An 18,764-nucleotide genomic window follows, 5' to 3' on the forward strand; every position below is an offset into this window, starting at 1 on the left:
TGTCAACAGAAGTGGTTAAAATACAAAAGGGTTTGAAGTGGTTATTAGTCTTTCCTAAATTAATACGATTATAAAAGATTAAGAGTGTCATAAGATAGCAGAGAATCTGTTCTTTTGTCAAGATTCTTCTTTCCCTGTGCATTCCTGAGCTGTAGTATAACTTGTTTCAAGAGGGCAGGTCCCTTTGTTATCTGTGTACACATCCATATCTGCACACACACAAGAAGCCAGTTTGCAGCATTTGCTTGGAATGAAGTATTGCAACAGCCATGGAATTGCTTTATCAGTGGAAAAAATGTGATTGCATGGAAATAAACTTCTAATAAAGTTCCACTTGGCACTTCTAACTCTTGAAGAACAAGAGCTAAACTAGGACAGACATAACTCATCTGGGGGGAATACAGGGGCAGGCACTTACAGGATGAGACAGTAGTACTGGAGTGGGACAGGAGTGTCTTCCTTACAGGAGACAGAAACAAGCATCAGAAAACTAAGAAATTGGATTGTTTTCCTTCTGCCCTGGCCTATTTGGACTTTGGAGTCCTTGGTGAATGGGCAGATGTTGTATGACTGAAATTTGCAGTTGAATTGTTATTCAGGAACTTCTCTGCTTTAGACCACTGTTGAATGAATAATCTACCTTTTTATCTGTAGAGCCTTTCTGAGCACAGCTGATAACTTTATAGAGAAATGTCTTGCACTGAAAATCCATTTCCCTACCCCCACATTTCTTCTGAAAGCTTTATAATCTCAGCATTCAAAATGATAGACTTTTTTGGCTGAGCTAAGAATGATTTTCTAAATCCTGGATTAACCAGCAATCCAGCAGTTTGTGTGCTTCTCTGGTAGTAGGTGCTTCAGTTTGTTGGTTTTGGGTTTTGCTGGTTTGGGGGTTTTGTGTTCTGTTTGTTTGTTTTGTGGGGGCTTTTGTTTGTTTTTTGATCTGTCTCTTTCTTAGTCCTGAGTTGGGAGTGAGTGCCCCAATTTGAGACAACTCCTTCCCTTCTGATCAATTTTTGAGTCTTGGTGGGCAAATAGGGTGAAGGAAGACTTGGGTCTCAATTTCCAGCCTTCTGGCCTGCACTCAGCTGCTAACTCTTTGGAGTTGGGAAGGAAATTTAGCTGGAAAAAACAGGGGAGAGGTTTTTCTCCTTTGCCAACTGTGCTCTTGCTATGCTGTTCTTGAGCTGCTCCAGCATTCAGCATGAGTGGTCTTGATATCAAGCATGGTACGGAAACCAGGGATTCCCAGGGACTCTAGAAGACATTAGGGTCATTGTTTGTGTGTGTGTGTGTGTCCCATCTTTATTTAGAAAGTACACACAGTGTATTTAATTTCTCTTTAATTCAGTTTTAGTAGACTACCCTGAGTGGTAACTGTAAGTTCTATTAGTAGCAGAGATGATGAACTGAAGAGAAAAGCTTGTGCTCTGTACCCTCTTCCAGCACTGTTTTAAACCATATTTGGAAAAAACCAAGACTTTTATTCCAAAAACCTGTTAACAAGTCTGTTTATTAGATCCAGTAGTTTGTTTTTAAAATAAAATGAAAGATAAAGTAATCAAACTAATCTCTTGTGCTGTGAAGGAATGACTTTCCCTCAGTACTGCTGCTCAGAGGAAATGCTAGTGAGTATATTATTGCTTGTGTTTCATCATGGGTTATCAGCACCACTTCTGAGCTGGCTTTTGATATGCTATATCTTCCAGCTAGTAAGGATAATAGAAATGGTCTAGGAGATGAAGTGAGTGTAAATATTTTGTAGCTACCTGTTTAAAATAAATAAAAATTGGCAAGTTTCTTGGTACGCAGTTGATCTTCACCTGTAACAGAACAGGTAGAGGTAAAATGTGTTAAATGAGGTAGCTTGATGCAGATTGGCTCAGTCACCAGCTAAAACGAATTGTGTTTTGTTTTGTGTGCCCTCAGGAGTTGTGGAAGGTGATTTATCTGCTGTGGAAGCCTACAAGTCCTCAGGGGGGGATATTGCCCGGCAGCTCTCGGCGGATGAGGTGCGGCTGCTGAACCGCCCGTCTGCCTTCGACGTGGGATACACGCTGGTCCACCTGGCCATCCGCTTCCAGAGGCAGGACATGCTGGCCATCCTCCTCACAGAGGTGAGTCCCTTTGGCCTCTGAACACGTTGAACAGGCACTTTGTAACTTCATCTTTGTGTGCAGCCAGTGACATGTAGCTTTTACTTTTGATACTGTTAAAATACACAAGTTCTGTGGCTTGGATTTCTCCTTAAGAAGTGAGTTTACTTGAAGGCTGTATGCTGTGGTGGTGCTGAGGATGTTCAGTGTGCTCATTAATGAGCAATCTTGGCACAGGCTCTGACCTTACTGGCAGTGGAAGTGAGCTATTGTGAGGCTTCCTGAGCTCTGGGTGGGGGAGAGGAAATGCTCGGAAAGCAAAACACTGACATCAATGACAGTGTAGTTTTTCTGAGTTTGTTAATGAGTAAGTCTACCTGGTCTCCCTTTCCTGGTTTTCATGGGAGCTTCTCTTCCAGAGAAAGGCAAATTTCTTGCTTTGCAAAATGGCTGCATTTTTTTGCATTTTTTCCCATTCTTTGCCCATTTCATAGGCAGTTTGGTTCCTCCCTGTGGTCTTGCTCTTTGTAAATTTTTGTACAATCCACCTCACAGTGATCTCTCCATCTTTGCCCTCTTAGTTGGCTTCTAAATAATTATCTTTTATGGTCTGTTTTCTTCAACTCAGACTTTTGGTTCCTCACCTGATCATAGCCAGATTTTTATTCTGCCTCCTTTCCTGATGCTTAATGCAGTTCTGAAAGCTGATGTTCCTGAGAAAAGTAGCGTGCCCACATAATGATGATGGAATGCTCAGCACTGAGTAATTAAAAAGAGCAGATGAAGCAAGACAAATGTAGCTAAAGCCTTGAGTATATATTTATATACAGCTAATATCAGTGGTTTTGTGCTGCTTACATAACTCTGTATGGATGGAGTTATGTGTTTAAAGCCAAATTAATTTGCTGAAACACTGTCCTACAGATTTTTCTGTTTGGTTTTGTTTCAGTGCCTAGACATACTGACTTCAAAATACCATTTGTGAGAATGCTTAGTAGACTTTGAGGCCCAGGGATACTTTCCTTTGCTAGGATATGAACGAGTGAAAATGGGGGTCTTAGAGGTGGTTTTTTAATATGCATCTGGTGGCATCTCTGTATCACTTGCCCTGATTCATTGAATACGTTTCTGCTGCAAGTGGTAACTAGAATCTGGAGAAATTTAAATGTCCTAACTTGATAGTTTTGGGGAAGATTCTTTGTAGGAAACTGTCTTCTGCTGTGGTGGTGAAGTTCTTTGTTAAATGTAGACAGAGCTCATGCATGAGATTTGAGATTTATATTATTACGAGCTCTGGAAGATCACCTCTTAATTCACTTCTTTGATTTAAAGATGTTTTTAACCAGCTTTATGTTATCAGCTACACGACAAAACCAGACATTTCATTAAGAATCACTAAACTTTTAATCCTTCAGGATGCCAGTGTTTATACTTCTCTTGCATTCCTTGCTGACCAAACGCTGTCTGCTGGTGCTCGTCACTGCAAAGTCTTCATATTTACCTGGAGATAATCCTGAGTGCAGTAACTGTGTTGCTTTACAGGTATCCCAACACGCAGCCAAGTGCATTCCTGCCATGGTGTGTCCAGAGGTCACGGAACAAATCCGCCGTGAAATTGCTGCATCTCTTCACCAGCGAAAGGGAGACTTTGCTTGCTATTTCCTGACTGACCTCGTGACGTTTACGTTACCTGCAGGTACTTACAAAATTCCTCTTCCTGGTGGGACATGTTACTGCTTTGTCACCTGGTTGAGAATTGCTTGTTCTGGATGTATATTCTGACTTTTTTTGGTGGTGGGTTGTGTGTGTTTTATTTACTAAGTTTTAATGGCTTAGGTCAGATTTTTAGTGGTTGAATTTGCTTATTCAGTATTTGCACACTTCAATCCATACATTGTTCCTGTGAACTGAGCATCTGTTGTCCTATTTAGACATGAGGAAATGGAAAGAAAGTGGTGTATTCTAAGGAAAGGCTGTCTTTAAAGTGAAGATTGGAGCCCAGACATTTCTGGTCCCTAATACAACTTTTCCCATAGCTATTTTAGCTTTCAATCCTTTCTCTCGAGGCCCAGAGCTATTCTTTATATTTGTACTTGGTTGTAGCAGTACTATTTCTTGAATACTTTTGAGATATTCTACACTCAAGAGAATGTTTGTGTATTAACAAAAAGCTTTTAGAAAACTTTTAATCTTCAATAGCTGTTTCCTTTAATAGAAATGCTACCAGCAGTAAGAAAACCTGCAGGTGGAAACTGCTAATCAGCAGATTTGTTTGCCTTTTTATAAAGCATTGTAAGGATTGTATTTGGAGCCTCCTTGGCTGAGTGTTACCTCATCTCCTCTTCAAAAAGTCTGGATAGTATTTACCACTTGTGTACCACCTACCTGTTTGAGGTGCTGTATTCAGCTGTACTCTGTGGGTCACCTGTGAGAGGAAGATGGTGTGTGTATTAAGTGTCTGGAGACTAAACCTTCATTACAGTTTAGGGGAGAGAAGGAAAAGGGGCAACAGAATGATTTTGTAAAACATGAGAAATATTGTTCTTGCCAGAACTTAGGAATTTGCTCAGTATTTTTGAGAGACCCGTCTTAAAGCTCTGTGCAGCTTTTCGACATGTGTAATAACCATTAAATAATTAAGGAATAAGAATGTTCTAAAGCTTTTGTACATCAGGACTGTCAGTGTATTTCCACCTTCTTCACACTTTGTCAAGTGAAGATCTTCTGTAGTCAGCAGTTGGGCTCAAGAGAGCACTTCCAAGGGTGGAGGGATAAATCACACAAGTTTAGGAACTGGTTTCCACTCGACCTTTCAGATAAACAGATCAGATCCTCCCAAAAAGCCAGTGCATGGATGTCAAAGTGCAAAGCTTTTAAATGGATTGCTGGCCAATGTAAGGCAGTTTTAGTTTAAAAAGCCTCAATCAATCATACAAAAAAAAAAAAAAGACCACCCCAAATCACCCTGCCTGCACCAAACAATAATGTGCTTCAGTAACAACTCATGTGCCTAAATGTGGACTTTCAGAAGCCCTGGGGTATTGGACATCTGAGCAGGACTGGCAAATACTACACTGCAATTAAGAGAGACCTTTGTGCCCTTGACACACCACTTAGGTCCCAGTCCTTATCCCCTAGAGTGCCTGAAGGGATGCTAGGTGTTCCTATTTGACTATTTTATTTACTTTCTTAACTTTCATGTATTTAAGTTTCATGATTATGCTGAAGCCAGCAAAGTTTCTTTAGTTGCTGCTCTGCCTGACAACCCTTTACTGCTTATCCTTACTCAGGCCAGGAGCAAATCTTTATGATGTAGAATATATGTTTGAGTTTTAGAGTGTGTGACAGTGTTTGTTTTAAAGGATACAGAAATCACAAGAGATTTTTGCCTATTATACAACGTTTTGCCCCTTTTTTCCCCCTGTTGTTTTTTAAGAAGTAGATCCATAGTTGCAGATTCTGTCTGTAAAGCTCTTGTAAGAGTTGTCAGTACTGGCATTTTCCATGTCATAGCTCAGTAGTTTTCCCACTTCTTGTTTTTTGGCTTGCAAGCTGTGGCCTGCAAACCATTGGGGTTCTCTGAACTATTTGATTGAAGTCTGCATGAAATGACTAAGGAAGTGGATGTTCTGGACAAGAACAAGTCTCTTGGCAAACTGTACCTGGGATAGACTGGAGGGGGGGAAGCCATTCAGATGAGTATAAAGCTGTTGCTTAGGATTGAAGCTGTGCTAAATACAGTAAGGGTTGAAGATAGAAGTAACTCTTTTTTTTTAAATTTCTCACGTCAAAGTGATTGTAGTCTTTCCCCTTCAGAGAAATCCATTCTTCCCCTACGTGTGCTGGGATGATCCTTTCTGCATCAAAGGTATGACAGGGAGGCTGAGATGAAAACCTGCCTCAGCAGCTCTGGGAAACCTTCAGTCAGAAATGACAGATCTGAAAGGAACAGCAGCTTTCCAGAGGAGATGTCAGGGCTGATAGGGGGAAAGCTGTTGTGTGAGTTGTGTAAGTTCTCCTGAGCAGCAGCCAGTGTTGTGTCTCTTTTACAGTAACATAAAGTGACTCTTGTGTTTGCTTTCTGTTTTTCCAGATATTGAAGACTTACCACCCACAGTCCAGGAGAAGTTATTTGATGAAGTACTTGATAGAGATGTTCAGAAAGGTAAATGCACCAAGAATGGCTGGAATCTCTCCTTGCTTTTCATTAGAGAATGTTTCTGTTATTCAAAATAAAGTACATGTGTGTGTATATATGTGACTTTATCCATCAGTGTGTTTTAAATATAGGTTAGATGCTTTCAAATTAATCTTCACCCTGGAATTCATAGAATCACAGAATGGTTGTTGAAAGGGATCTTAAAGATCATCTCATCCATGAGTAGGGAAACATTCCACTATCCCAGGTTGCTCCAAGCCCTGTCCAACCTGGCCTTGGACACTTCCAGGGATGGGGCAGCCACAGCTTCTCTGGGCAACCTGTGCCAGGGCCTCACCACCCTCACAGGGAAGAATTTCTTCCCAGTATCCCATCTAACCCTATCCTCTGGCAGTGGGAAGCCATTCCCCCTTTTCCTGTCACTGCATGCCCACGTGAAAGTAATTTAAATTTAACATTTCCAGTCTATTTATGAGGCAGAGGGAGAATGGAGTCTGTAGAAATCATGTTTATAGTGTATCTTTGTAGAGCTTTAAAAAAATGTAAAATTCAGTGTTAAGTCACAAGCTTTTTAAAGAAAACTGAACAAATCTTTCCATTTCAATAACAATCCTCAAACAGAGGATGTGATGATTTGTTTAAGCCTATGGTCTGGTTTGGGTTTTTTTTGTGACACTATTTCACTTCATCCAGTGTAGTTCACCTGTTTATTGTAGTGTGAAGGAAACCTCAGTTTTATTCATGCAAACGGATAAATTATTGAGTCTGTGCCACTGCTGTGCTGTTGGGGTACTCCGAGACATCCAGTTAAAGGTTTTAAGAGCTGACTGTCGTGTTGCAGAGCTGGAAGAGGAGTCTCCCATCATTAACTGGTCCCTGGAGCTGGGCACGCGCTTGGACAGCCGGTTATACGCACTTTGGAATCGCACTGCCGGGGATTGCCTGCTCGACTCGGTGCTCCAGGCCACCTGGGGCATCTACGACAAGGACTCTGTGCTGCGCAAGGCTCTGCACGACAGTTTGCACGACTGCTCCCACTGGTGAGTTGGTTTGATGGCAGCTTTTTTTTTTCCCATCTTTTTTCCCGTTTTTGAAAAAGCAACACAACCGCCGCTCCCCGATGCCCTGCGGTTCCGGTTCCCTTTTGCACCTCGAAGATGTCAAGTCACTGGGAGTCCAGTTCTACTCCAGATCCCGTATCTTAAATAGGAGCACTGGGAACTGGGACATTCTGAACTCAGTGATGGTATGTGATAGTCAGCAAGTGGCATTTAGAGCAGTAAAATAATTTTATACTGTCAGGCGTGCGCTGACCACAGTTATTACAGCTGGAATTTCTGTGTACTTGCAATGTAAATCATGCACATGCCATGCCTGGCTGCTTGGTGGGAGCTTTGCAGAAGATTGTTAGTAGAAGATAGCCTTTTATTCCTTGTAAACTTTGCAGTATTTTCATTCCATCTGCTTAGTTACAGCTTGATTTGGGATTGCTCTTTTTGTCCCTGTTCTGTCTGCTAAAAGAGGGGCAGTAAAGCACACAGTGTTGAAATTTAACTAGGGCTGTCATTTGGCCATAAAATTTAATTTATCATTCTGTAAAACAACTTTTGTTGGTTTACACTGGCAACCTTCTTTAGTCTGATGTAGTTTGCCTCTCCTAGAGGCAGAATCCTTCCACTTGGACAACTGGTGGTGTGTCATGGACTGAGGGAAGAGCTGACAGAGACTGATAACGCCAGTCACAGGCAGTCATTTCTTTTATATTCTTGTAATCAAGGACAAGAGAAACTGTCAGCATGTGCTAGAGAAAGAGCTTGGCCCTTCCTCTATGTGCTGTACAGGAAGTCAACAACAAAGGTTAATTTTAATAGTACCTATAAGTAGCTTTTGTGATCACTGTCCCCAGCTGCTATTTGGAGAAAACTCCCCAAATTAGCATCCAGAGCTGGATTCAGTAAAGTCGTGCTTCAGCAGCAATTCTCCCAAGATCCTCCCTCTGAAAGGATCTGTCACTGCTTTAGAGTTGTTTATAGTGGACTCTGCATCTCGACCATGCAGGAATGTCCCTGGCATCACAAGTAGTTCCCTTGAGGCCAGAACAGAAATTTATGATACATCAGGTTTTGTTCTTTATGGTAACAAAATCCAGAAACGTGCTGCAAACTACTGGGCTTGGAACCAGATCTCTCAAAATGTTGGTGCTAACTGTGGGTGACTTACTGCTGTATCTAACATAACACTTGTTATTTAGGGGCTGCTAAATCTTGCTAAGCTTTTTAGTTAATGTTCAAGACAGAATTTGCATTTTACTCTGAATTTACTTAATCTTCATCCTTATTAGAAGCATATTTTTTATCTGATTCATGTGTTCCTTACTAGGAACAAGTCTTTTGACTTTAAGAACAAGTCTTTAAAGAACAAGTCGTGTTCCTTTATAGGAACAGGTCTTTAGAACAAGTCTGTCAGCCAAATTCTGTTGTAAATTGATCATCCTGTACATCCTATACTTGCTGTATAGATTCTGTGTGTGAAGGTACAAATAGGAAGTAAAATCATCACTGGCTTTAATGAGAGTTGCTGAAGGAATAGGCTCTTAAATGCAATCCCTGATTAAACTTTTATCTAGTGGAATTATTCTTCAAAGCCTTCACAAAGACACTTTAAAATGGGTATTTTTATAGTCAGACACAGAACACTCATGTAACTCATTTGGCCTCATTTTGTTATGTTTGTTTAGATGCTGAACAAAGAAGAATCTATTTACCAGAGACACTCTTGTGTCTGGTACTCAGAAGAAGCTCAATAGTGAAGTTCCCAGAGGCTCTGGCCTGTGGAATCTTTTCCACTCACCTTTAAATAACTACACTTTTAGTTAACACAAAAGTGTGTTCTGATGTGTCCCTTTTTGTACTCCACCATTAGCTTTTGTTGGAGAGTGGGCCCATGCCCTAACTTGGCTTTCAGGGTTTTTTTTTTTTATGGATGTATTTTGTTCTCTTCTGTTATCCTGAAAAGTTTGTTGAAATGAGTTCAAGTGCTGTCTATGTCTGACTAGCTCAGGGAAGAAACTTCTCCAGGAAAACACTTTCACAGACAGTCTTTTAGGGAGTAATTTGTTTTTTTTTCTTTTTTTTCCCCCCTCTGTTTTTTTCTTTCTTCCCTTCTGTTTTCTGGGGTTTCTCTCTCACTGTGATGCTGGTGGGTTTTGTTTGGGTTTTTTGTTTGTTTGTTGTTTGTATTTGTGTTTTGATTTTTGGGTTTTGTTTGTTGGGTTTTTTGTTTTGTTTTCTTTTCCCTCAGAATCTGATTTAATTTCTTTCAGGGACCCTGGCAATTAATTCATTTAGCACAAGGTGCTCTGTTAGAGATTTCTGGGGGGAAACACAAAATACCTTATCAGCTGCAGAGATGGAAGCAGTTGGTGCATTTGGATAGAAAGTGGAATGTAGATCCAAAAGATTCCTTGTAGGATATATTACTGTGAATTAGCACAGACCTATCCAAATATCTTACTGATAGGAATTTTAAGCTATGTAAAGGTTTTAGCTGGACTCAGGAAAGCCTGGCTGGTGACTGTTCTACACACCAAGGTTTTAGGATGGTCACAGCTTCACTGAAGGCATAGGGAAGGTTTGATCCACACACTGTCTGTTAATTTTGTCAGATTTTAATTAAATGAGTTCATTTCAGTGACTTTTTTAATAAGCTGAACTTCAGAATGGTTTCTTTGTCTTCACAGTAAAGACCATTGTTTAAAAGTTGGCATAGCACTCTTCCCTAAACCTCTGTCCCTAATGTGAGGTTGTGGCTTTGCCATAGTACTGTGATGGGACTGAATTTAAAATTTGAGAAAGCCAACATCTGCTTTTTAATGTGTGGGTCATTTTTCACTGTAGATGATTAAGAAGAATAAAATATTGTGACTTAATTAAAAAAAAAAAATAAAAATACTATGACTTAAAACTTTCAGTGTAAATCATATTAATCCCACTTTCTACATTTGATTTTTATCCATGCTGCTTTATAACTCAATATAATGTGAAATTACCATAACCTTTGTTCCAAAAACTGGTAGAAAACAGATTCTGCATTTTAACCATGGCCTATTTGAAATCGATACAGGATTACTGTGTAGTTAATTGGCTTGTGATATGGTTAAAAATAGAGAATACCTATATTTTTTGTGTGAGAAGAATGAGCAGCTCCTCCTTTATGAAATGGAATGTCTTAATTATGTCCCCTGTACATCAGCACCAATAAGACTTTAAGAACAAACTATTCCAAGAAGTATCACACTATCCAGGAGCCTGGTAGGACCTTGGATCATGTTTGGCTGCAGGCATTGCAATACCAAGTGATTTCCTAAATGAGGATTTCCAAATGGAGTCTCCTGAAGATTAAAAACAAAACCAGTTTTCCTGACCTATGCTCTCTTTCTTCCCCCTTCTCGGGACAAAGGATAACAAGGGTTAAATATTGCTGTCAGGATTATGGTGGTTGAGTAAATATTTTTGCCTTTACCCCTCTTTCTCTCTGTCTTAACATTGTAGGTTCTACACACGCTGGAAAGAGTGGGAATCGTGGTATTCCCAAAGCTTCGGTTTACATTTCTCCTTGCGGGAGGAGCAGTGGCAGGAGGATTGGGCATTCATACTCTCCCTTGCCAGCCAGGTGAGACAACTCCTGTGAAAGAGGGCTGACAGAAGGGATATTTTAATTTCTGAAAAGCAATTTCATGAAACTGAGGTGTTTTTCAGGAATTAAGAATATTAATATATGAAGGAAAACATTGCTCTTAAGGCAGTGATCTCCAGGTATTACTGGGTAAACTCTTCTGCCAATGTGCAAAGATTCATTTCAAATTATAATTTTTGAGCTTGCTCTTAAGCAATACAAAAAAAAAGTCTTGTGGTGTCAGAGTGAAGTCTGTAGAATAAACTAATACACAACTGTCTGCCTTATGTCCTCCTCCAGCTCCTGCAGCACTTTTACCTCCCAAAACACACCTACAAATCTGTCATCTTACACTGCTGAAATTTCAGCAAGCTGTTATTTTATAACTCCCCTCCAAAATGAGATTTACATTCCTATAAGCTTCCAGCTGTAAGAATATTTTTAGCTCCTCTTTTAAAGTATAAACATGATTTTGATGCTAATTTCTTGAGCTTTGTTTTGGATGTGCCCTTTTCCTATCATCAAAAGGTATTTGCCTTAACCTGCCCCCAGATGAGTGAATTATTTTTAGACTGAGTATTATTTAGAGTTTCATTTCTAACTGGGGAATGAAGTAAGTTGGATTGCATCTGGGCAATAGGACAAAGGATTATTACTGACATATTAAGTTCTTGTGCAAGCTGAAATGTTTTTACTTATTTCCAAAAGTCTACCAGTCTTTGTTTTTCCTGTCCAAGCTGTATCACTCTTAAAAACACTTTCTATCTCAATTTGGAGACTGTTTTTTCAAATTTCCAAGTATGGAATGATAAGTTTTTTGTTTCAAGTGATGTCTTTCTTTGTGTTTGGTTCAGCCTGGAGCAAGTTTGGAGCAGACACACATTTTTGTACTTGCACATATTCTTAGAAGACCAATTATAGTTTATGGAGTAAAATATTACAAGAGTTTTCGAGGAGAAACATTAGGATATACCCGCTTTCAAGGTAAGCCTTTAGTTTTTCAAATTCAGTTTTAAAAAAGGTTCATCTGTAAACTTAAAGGAAGGGTGACATTAAGTTACTGTCTGGGAGAGGATGGAATTCTGTTGTAGGTAAATTTTCATTTGCTATTAAAAGGAAGAAAACAAACCCCTCAAAACTTGTAGTTTTTCATTTTAGTGGGCATGATGCCTGTGACCACAGAAAAAATGTATTCTGAGCTCCACTCAAAATACCTGTAGTCTGCAATTTATATGAAATATTCTGATTGTGAAAATTTATCAAAGGGTGTGTGGTTTGTACTTCTGCAAGACACAAGAGGTTTAATAAATGGAATTTGAAATGTGGCTGTAAATATTCATTTTAGAAACTGCAGAATTTAGCATTTCCTGGAGGAGGCTCGTAAAGGTGGGGGCAGAGGGTGTTGGCATTGGCCAGTTTTTCACTGGAGCGACAGCAGGATCTGCTGGGTGTCCTTTGGGAAAGGAGGGGCTGTGCCTTGTCACAGCAGCAGCCTGGGAGGGGGTTTCTGGAGCAGCCCTCAAGAGCAGTGACAAGTAGCCACCCCTAAAGCAAGAGACAAGGGCATTCAGAGACAGGAAGAGAGATTAAAGTATTGTGGAGATGATACAGTTGAGCTTTTTATTGTAATTGATTTAAAATAAAATAAGTGGCAGCTTGAATGTAGAGACCAAAAGGGAGGAATTCTGTTCATAAATGCTCTACCAGCAGTTACTGTGTGAGGTATAAGGTTAGGTAACTTAGTTACACTTACAAAATATTGGTCAACCAATAGTGTAAATCTCACTTTCTGCAAAAGTGAATTCCATGATGGCTTTAAAGGAAGTTTTAAAAGTTTATCTTTGCTTCAGTAATTCACACTTTACAGCAAGTGTGATGTAAATACTGACCTATTTCTCATTAGTACTACAATTTTCCATAGCTTGATCAGGTTCTTAATGACTTTTTCCTCTTCCCAGTCTGACTTTTTCTCCTCCTTGTCTTGTGGGCAAACAGCCTGACTGTCCTTAAGATAAATAAGATGTTCAGCTGACTCAGTCCAGCTTTGCTTAGAGATACATCTGGAAATTTCTAAAGATGTGTTTTCTGTTTTGCAGCCAAATCTGTGTTAGGGCAACTTTCCTCTCTACTGCATGCCTTAAAAATTTTATTATTCCAAGAATAAAACTTCAGAGGGGATTGGGAGCATCTGCACAGGCTCAGCAGTAAACAAAACCCGTGTGTAAAGAACTATCTGTGTTACAGGGGGTTGGGGCATTTGTTTTGCCCACGGTTCATCTTACTGGGCTCAAGTGTATCTGCTTGATCATGACCCACCATTTATTTATAACTTAATGGAGGACTTCCCAAAGCATCTCTTTTTGTCATTTAAAAAAAAAAAGTATGATAACTTTGGAAGGAGGCAAATGTATAGAAACCCCCAAGCTGTGGAGTTAATTTTAGAGTCTTTAGAAAACCTGAGAAGCTGTGTTGCTTCTGTGTTTGGGGCAGTAACACAACTTTATGCAGGGAAACGAAATACTTTTTTGAAGAGTCTAAAAGTTTGGTGCTCTTTGTAGTTACATGTTATCTTTTATTTGAGATGATGGAAGGCTGGGAAAGAACAGTTTTTCATGTCACATAGATCTGACATTTTGACTCCAAGGCTCTGTGGTTTGTAAATGTTTTTATTTCCAAGATTGGGCATCGAGGCAGACAAGTGTTACACAGCCTAAATATGCTGAAATTGTTTTCTTGCTCTGTGAACCAGAAGGTAACTGGGTGTCTGGGATAACCTTTTACTAGAGACGAGTTTCCAGGAATTTAGGCAGCCAAATATTTGTGACTTGATTTGTTTGCCACAAGCCACATCCATCCATACATGGAAACACACAGGACTGTGAACAGGTGAACTTGAGAGTCCTGTGTCAGATTACCTGGAATTACTTCTACCCCTGCCCAGCCACATTTTTGTGGTTAATTGTGTGCTAATTAAAAGTCAGCACAGCTGAGACCCAACAGCCGTCGGACTCGGAGCAGCATCGGCTGCCAGGAGGAATCTCCTGGAAATGGTACAGGACTGCTCTGGGTTTGTGGGGGAGCTGTGGGGATTTCTGGGGTGTCCCTGCCTTGCTGGGTAGCTCCCTGCCTGTGTTTAACATCACATCCACCAAAAAAAGAAAGAGGAAAGAAGGATGGTGGTGCAGAAGTGATTGATGCGCCGTTCTTGGAAGGGTTCAAGTGTTGGGTGGGGCTGGGAGCAACCTGGTCTAGTGGAAGGTTTCCCTGCCCATGGCAGGGATGGAATGAGATGGTCTTTAAGGTCCCTTCCAACCCAAACCATTCCATGATTGTAGGTTATAATAGAAATAGGGAATTGGATTTTTTTAATACTCGCTTAACATCATGGTTCAGTTCATAGCTCCTTGGAAAGTATTACAACCTTTTTACCATCCCCAAAATACTCTCCCTGATAGGAATTTTTTTCTCCAAGGATTCCTTGTTTCAACTTGTCACTCTTGCTGTAACTGCTGGGAATCCCATAAGTGACAACCTCCTTGTTTCCCAGGTTGCAATTGACTGTTAATGCTTCTTTAAATATTAAGGCTTTGACAGTAAAAGATTCATTTACTACTCAGCCCTAAGTATGCTCCTGGTCTGGCTGCATGTATTTAGTGGCATGAATATACAGCTTTTAAAATTGATCAGGAAAAGAGGTGACTGACTGAAGTGATCATCAGATCAGGTTGGAGAAACTAAATCCTGTGTGGGTGGCTCCCAGGATAGGTATTAGCCCCTACTCTTTATTTTCCATGCCTTGTGTTCATGTCAACTGTTGTTATGCAACCTTCTCACTTTATATCAGAGTGACTTTTATAACTCTTAAAAGCACTAGATATTCTCCCTAGTAATGCTTGAAATTCCTTTCTTGTGGAGCTCATCACATAATGTTGAGGAGAGGAATGGAAAGTGTAGCACAGCCTTCTGTCGTGGGGAAATGATGGGTGGGGAATTTTTAATAAGATAATGGTGGGAAAAAAAAATTCCAAAAAGTTGCTGAATTTTAGTGTGTAGGGGGTTATGTTGAGGCAAACAGATGAATTTCGGTCCTGAAAGGTCAGGTAGCTGTGCTAGGTGTGCATGAAGAACTAATTCCCAGGAATTGAGGGACTGTTTCCCTTACTTTTGACTGTATGTTATTTTCAACGTAACTTTGAATTTTGACCACGTGTTTGGTTCCTTCTCTAAATGTAAAGGCTTGAAACTTTATGGGTAACGCTTATCCCTTGTTCTGCACCTTTAGTTGTTGCATTAGAGTGAGATTTAATAATGGGGACAGGAGGAAGAGAGTGCTAAGAAGGTATTAAAAGGATTTGTCCTTAAATCAAGGTGTAAAAACTTGTGTGAATCTTAATCTGAAAGAAATGGAAAGACATTCAGGTAGCACTTGATTGCTAATTCAAAAATGGGGGTAAAGGGACAATTATTTACTGGTAGCCCCCACTAATTTTTACTGCAGCAAAAAAGGTAAGTTTTAAACTTAACTAAAACCTCCAAACTCACCCCCTGCCTCAGATTCCTGTTTTAGCATTCCCTCTCCATGGATGTTGGAGGAGAAGTGCCTTGTTTTGCTGCAGCAGCTGTACTAGGAGGGGTTGCTATGCTACATGTGCACTTGAGTTTATGTGGGGCTATTTTTAACCTGTCACAAGGTGAACTGTGCTTTTGCTGAAGTTGTCTTGCAGCAGTGCACACCAGGAATTATTTATGTTCCTGGAAGAAAGGGGTTCCAGCTTTATTTTGAGACCTCGAGCAAATTGCTGTATTTATTGCTAAAAATGGTTGGGGAGAAAAAGTGCAGTTCCTCCCAAAATCTGTGACATCAGGAGTTTGCTGTAGCTGAGCAAAATAGTATCAGCTTTTTGGTGGGTTTTTGGGGTTGTTTTCCTCTATTGAGGCTAGATATGAATAATTGATGTGGGTTAATTTAATCTATGACTGCTGTGTATGAGCAGTCCCATTCTCTCTGGGATGGGTTACATTGGTACTGAATAACATTTAGTGCAGTAAGTTCTCTTAATAATAACTTTGGTGAGCAGATGGTGGAGTTTTTGATCTGGTAAAAATAGACATCTGACTGTAGATTTTATTTCTGTGATCCAGAATCTGATTTTTTTTTTTTCTTCTTCACGTGTTTTTTTTTTATTTTACGAAGAGTTACCAAACATAAGACTGCTTTTTTTAATCTTGGTTTTGTTCATCACTGCACTACAGACTGTAGATGTTAGGGGTAGAGTAGTGTGGTATTGGTTGTGATTGTAATAGCTTTTATGTCTAAACTTGTAGACTTGCAAAGATACCTGACTTATGTTAACTAATAATAATAATTAGCTGTACTGAAAACTGTGACCTGTGTCAGCGTAGACCAAACCATATGTTTTAAATACTTGTGATGAGGTTCTGTTACTGTTAAGCCAAAGCCAAAAGGTTTGTATCAAAATCCTTCCTTGTGGAACGCTAATTCCGAGTCTTACCCTCTGTTTCAATTTCCCACAGGTGTGTATTTGCCTTTGTTATGGGAACAGAGTTTTTGTTGGAAAAGTCCTATAGCTCTGGGCTACACGAGGGGCCATTTCTCCGCCCTGGTTGCCATGGAGAACGATGGCTATGGCAATCGAGGGGCTGGTGCTAACTTGAACACTGACGATGATGTTACTGTTACTTTTCTACCCTTGGTGGACAGCGAGAGGAAACTATTGCACATTCACTTCCTTTCTGCTCAAGAGGTAAGAAGGAACCTGTGTGTGGCTGGTCCCCTTTGCCACAGCTCCTTGTTGAAGCTCTGCAGCCTTGGCACTACAGCTGTGTTTCTGCTGCTCAAAGAATTACAGGGAGTGTGCTGTTCTGTTTAATTACTACTGCTCCCTTCCCTGTCATTTGAGGTGATTCTGAAAGGTATTTTCCCACAAATTTCACGCTGATTTGTAGCTCTGTAGCTTCATTTGTCCGTTGTGAATCACAGGACATTAGAATAGAATCACAGAATATCCTGAGTTGGAAGGGACCCACAGGGATCCTTGAGTCCAACTCCTGCCTCTGCACATGACACCCCAAAATCCCACCATCTGCCTGAGAGTGTCAAATATAAGCACATGGAGAACAGGACCCAGAAATAAGGATTCTGTCACTAATGCAAGACTGAAATCTGCCTTTTTTTTTTTTTCTCCAAAGAATGCAGTACAAATATTGGCCCATAGTTACAGCACATTCTACCTTTTATTCTAATGAAACTCAACTTAATTTTTCCTTAATAACTGTGATAAAGACACGGAACCACTTAAGGGTGTTCATGGGGGAAGGGAGGGTGGGAAAACCAGAAGGAATTGCAAAAAGTGGGCATCCTGTATATACAGGAGAAAAAAATGGATGTTAAGTCTAGAGAGAGGTGTTTCTTCAGCAAGCCACAAAAGAGGAGATGTTTCATGTCAAGAACTCTTTAAGGCTCTTAAAAATGTCTTTGTAAAGCCAGAAGACTCTTTTAGGAAAGGAGGTTGCAACCAGGTGGGGGTCAGACATCAGGAAGAAGCTCTTCCCAGACATAGTGATTGGGCATTGGAAGGGACTGCCCAGGGAGGTGGGGGAGTCACCATCCCTGGAGGTGTTTAAGAAGAGACTGAATGTGGCATCAGTGCCATGGTCTGGGGTGACAAGGTGGTGTTGGGTCATGGGTTGGACTTGGTGATCTCAGAGGTCTTTTCCAACCTAGCTGATTCTGTGGCTTACTCTTCTTATATATGGTGCCTACAATAACTAACTAGATGCTCACAAATAACTGAAATATAGGAAGGCCGAATTGGAAATACAGATGTGAAAAATTGGGAAGGGAAGAACAGCTGGAGGGTATTTCCAGAGCCTTCAAACTTTGGTTGTGGGCATCAGTTTGGCTTTTGGAGAGGCGGGGGTGCAGGATTTTGGAACATCACAGGGGGGCTTCCTGGAAGCGCTGGTGGCGTGCGAAGGCTCATCCTGGGTGTTTTCTCTCGCCCTCCCCCCCAGATTGGCAACGAGGAGCAGCAGGAGAAGCTGCTCCGGGAGTGGCTGGACTGCTGCGTGACGGAAGGGGGGGTCCTGGTGGCCATGCAGAAAAGCTCCCGCCGGCGCAACCACCCGCTGGTCACGCAGATGGTGGAGAAGTGGCTCGACCGCTACCGGCAGATCCGGCCCTGCACGTCCCTGTCCGACGGCGAGGAAGACGAGGATGACGACGACGAATGATGGTGATGAATAAAGTGAAAATGAGCCGCGCAGAGTGTCTGACCCGCAGTTGTGCTGTGGCAGTGGGGTGCGGAACCACCCAGGGCTGGGGGATACGTGCTGGGGAAGGATTCTCCCGACAGCACGGAGAGAGGATAGAAGCTCATCCTGCTGCCTGGAGAGAGCGAAATGGGCTGGACTCCAGTTTGTATAAAAACACGAAAAAGAAACAAAAAACAGCTAATTTTATTATCAAGACGGAAAAAAAACAAAACCAACCCCATTTTTCTTTCTGACTGACTGTAAATCTGTCTATAAATGTACCGCATGTGGTTGTGTAAGAGGTTGTGTAATAGGAAACGTATACCAGCATCTTAATTATTGCAGAGAAATTTTTCAACTAAGGGCACTTCTGAAAGCACATTTTAGCTGGATGTCTCCTCCCTCTGAGATTCTTTTACAGTAGGACTTGGTCTTCTCCATCACCTTTTAGATACTCTGACACATTTCCCTGAAAGGCCCTTTTCTGTGAAATCTCACTAGTGCCCAGGTCAGATTGTGAGAAGGTTTTTTTTTTTTTTTTTTTTGTTTTTGTTTTTTTT

General features: G+C 40.8%; 1 protein-coding gene across 2 annotated transcripts in view; it reads left to right on the forward strand.

The window, feature by feature from the left end:
• ZRANB1 (zinc finger RANBP2-type containing 1) overlaps positions 1-18,215 on the forward strand; it is a 39,517-nt gene extending 21,302 nt beyond the window's left edge. For both annotated transcript variants that reach the window (XM_027726403.2, XM_027726402.2), the window contains 8 exons: positions 1,930-2,117; positions 3,639-3,792; positions 6,190-6,261; positions 7,097-7,295; positions 10,806-10,926; positions 11,784-11,913; positions 16,465-16,694; positions 17,965-18,215. In XM_027726403.2, coding sequence (XP_027582204.1) covers positions 1,930-2,117; positions 3,639-3,792; positions 6,190-6,261; positions 7,097-7,295; positions 10,806-10,926; positions 11,784-11,913; positions 16,465-16,694; positions 17,965-18,183 — 1,313 coding nt within the window. In that variant the 3' untranslated portion in view covers positions 18,184-18,215. The remainder of the gene's footprint in view (positions 1-1,929; positions 2,118-3,638; positions 3,793-6,189; positions 6,262-7,096; positions 7,296-10,805; positions 10,927-11,783; positions 11,914-16,464; positions 16,695-17,964) is intronic.
• The last annotated feature ends 549 nt before the right edge of the window (positions 18,216-18,764 follow it).

The sequence above is a fragment of the Pipra filicauda genome, unplaced genomic scaffold (assembly GCF_003945595.2).
Source record: "Pipra filicauda isolate LSUMZ 115617 unplaced genomic scaffold, ASM394559v2 scaffold53_size3534045_pilon, whole genome shotgun sequence".
Lineage (NCBI taxonomy): Eukaryota > Metazoa > Chordata > Aves > Passeriformes > Pipridae > Pipra > Pipra filicauda.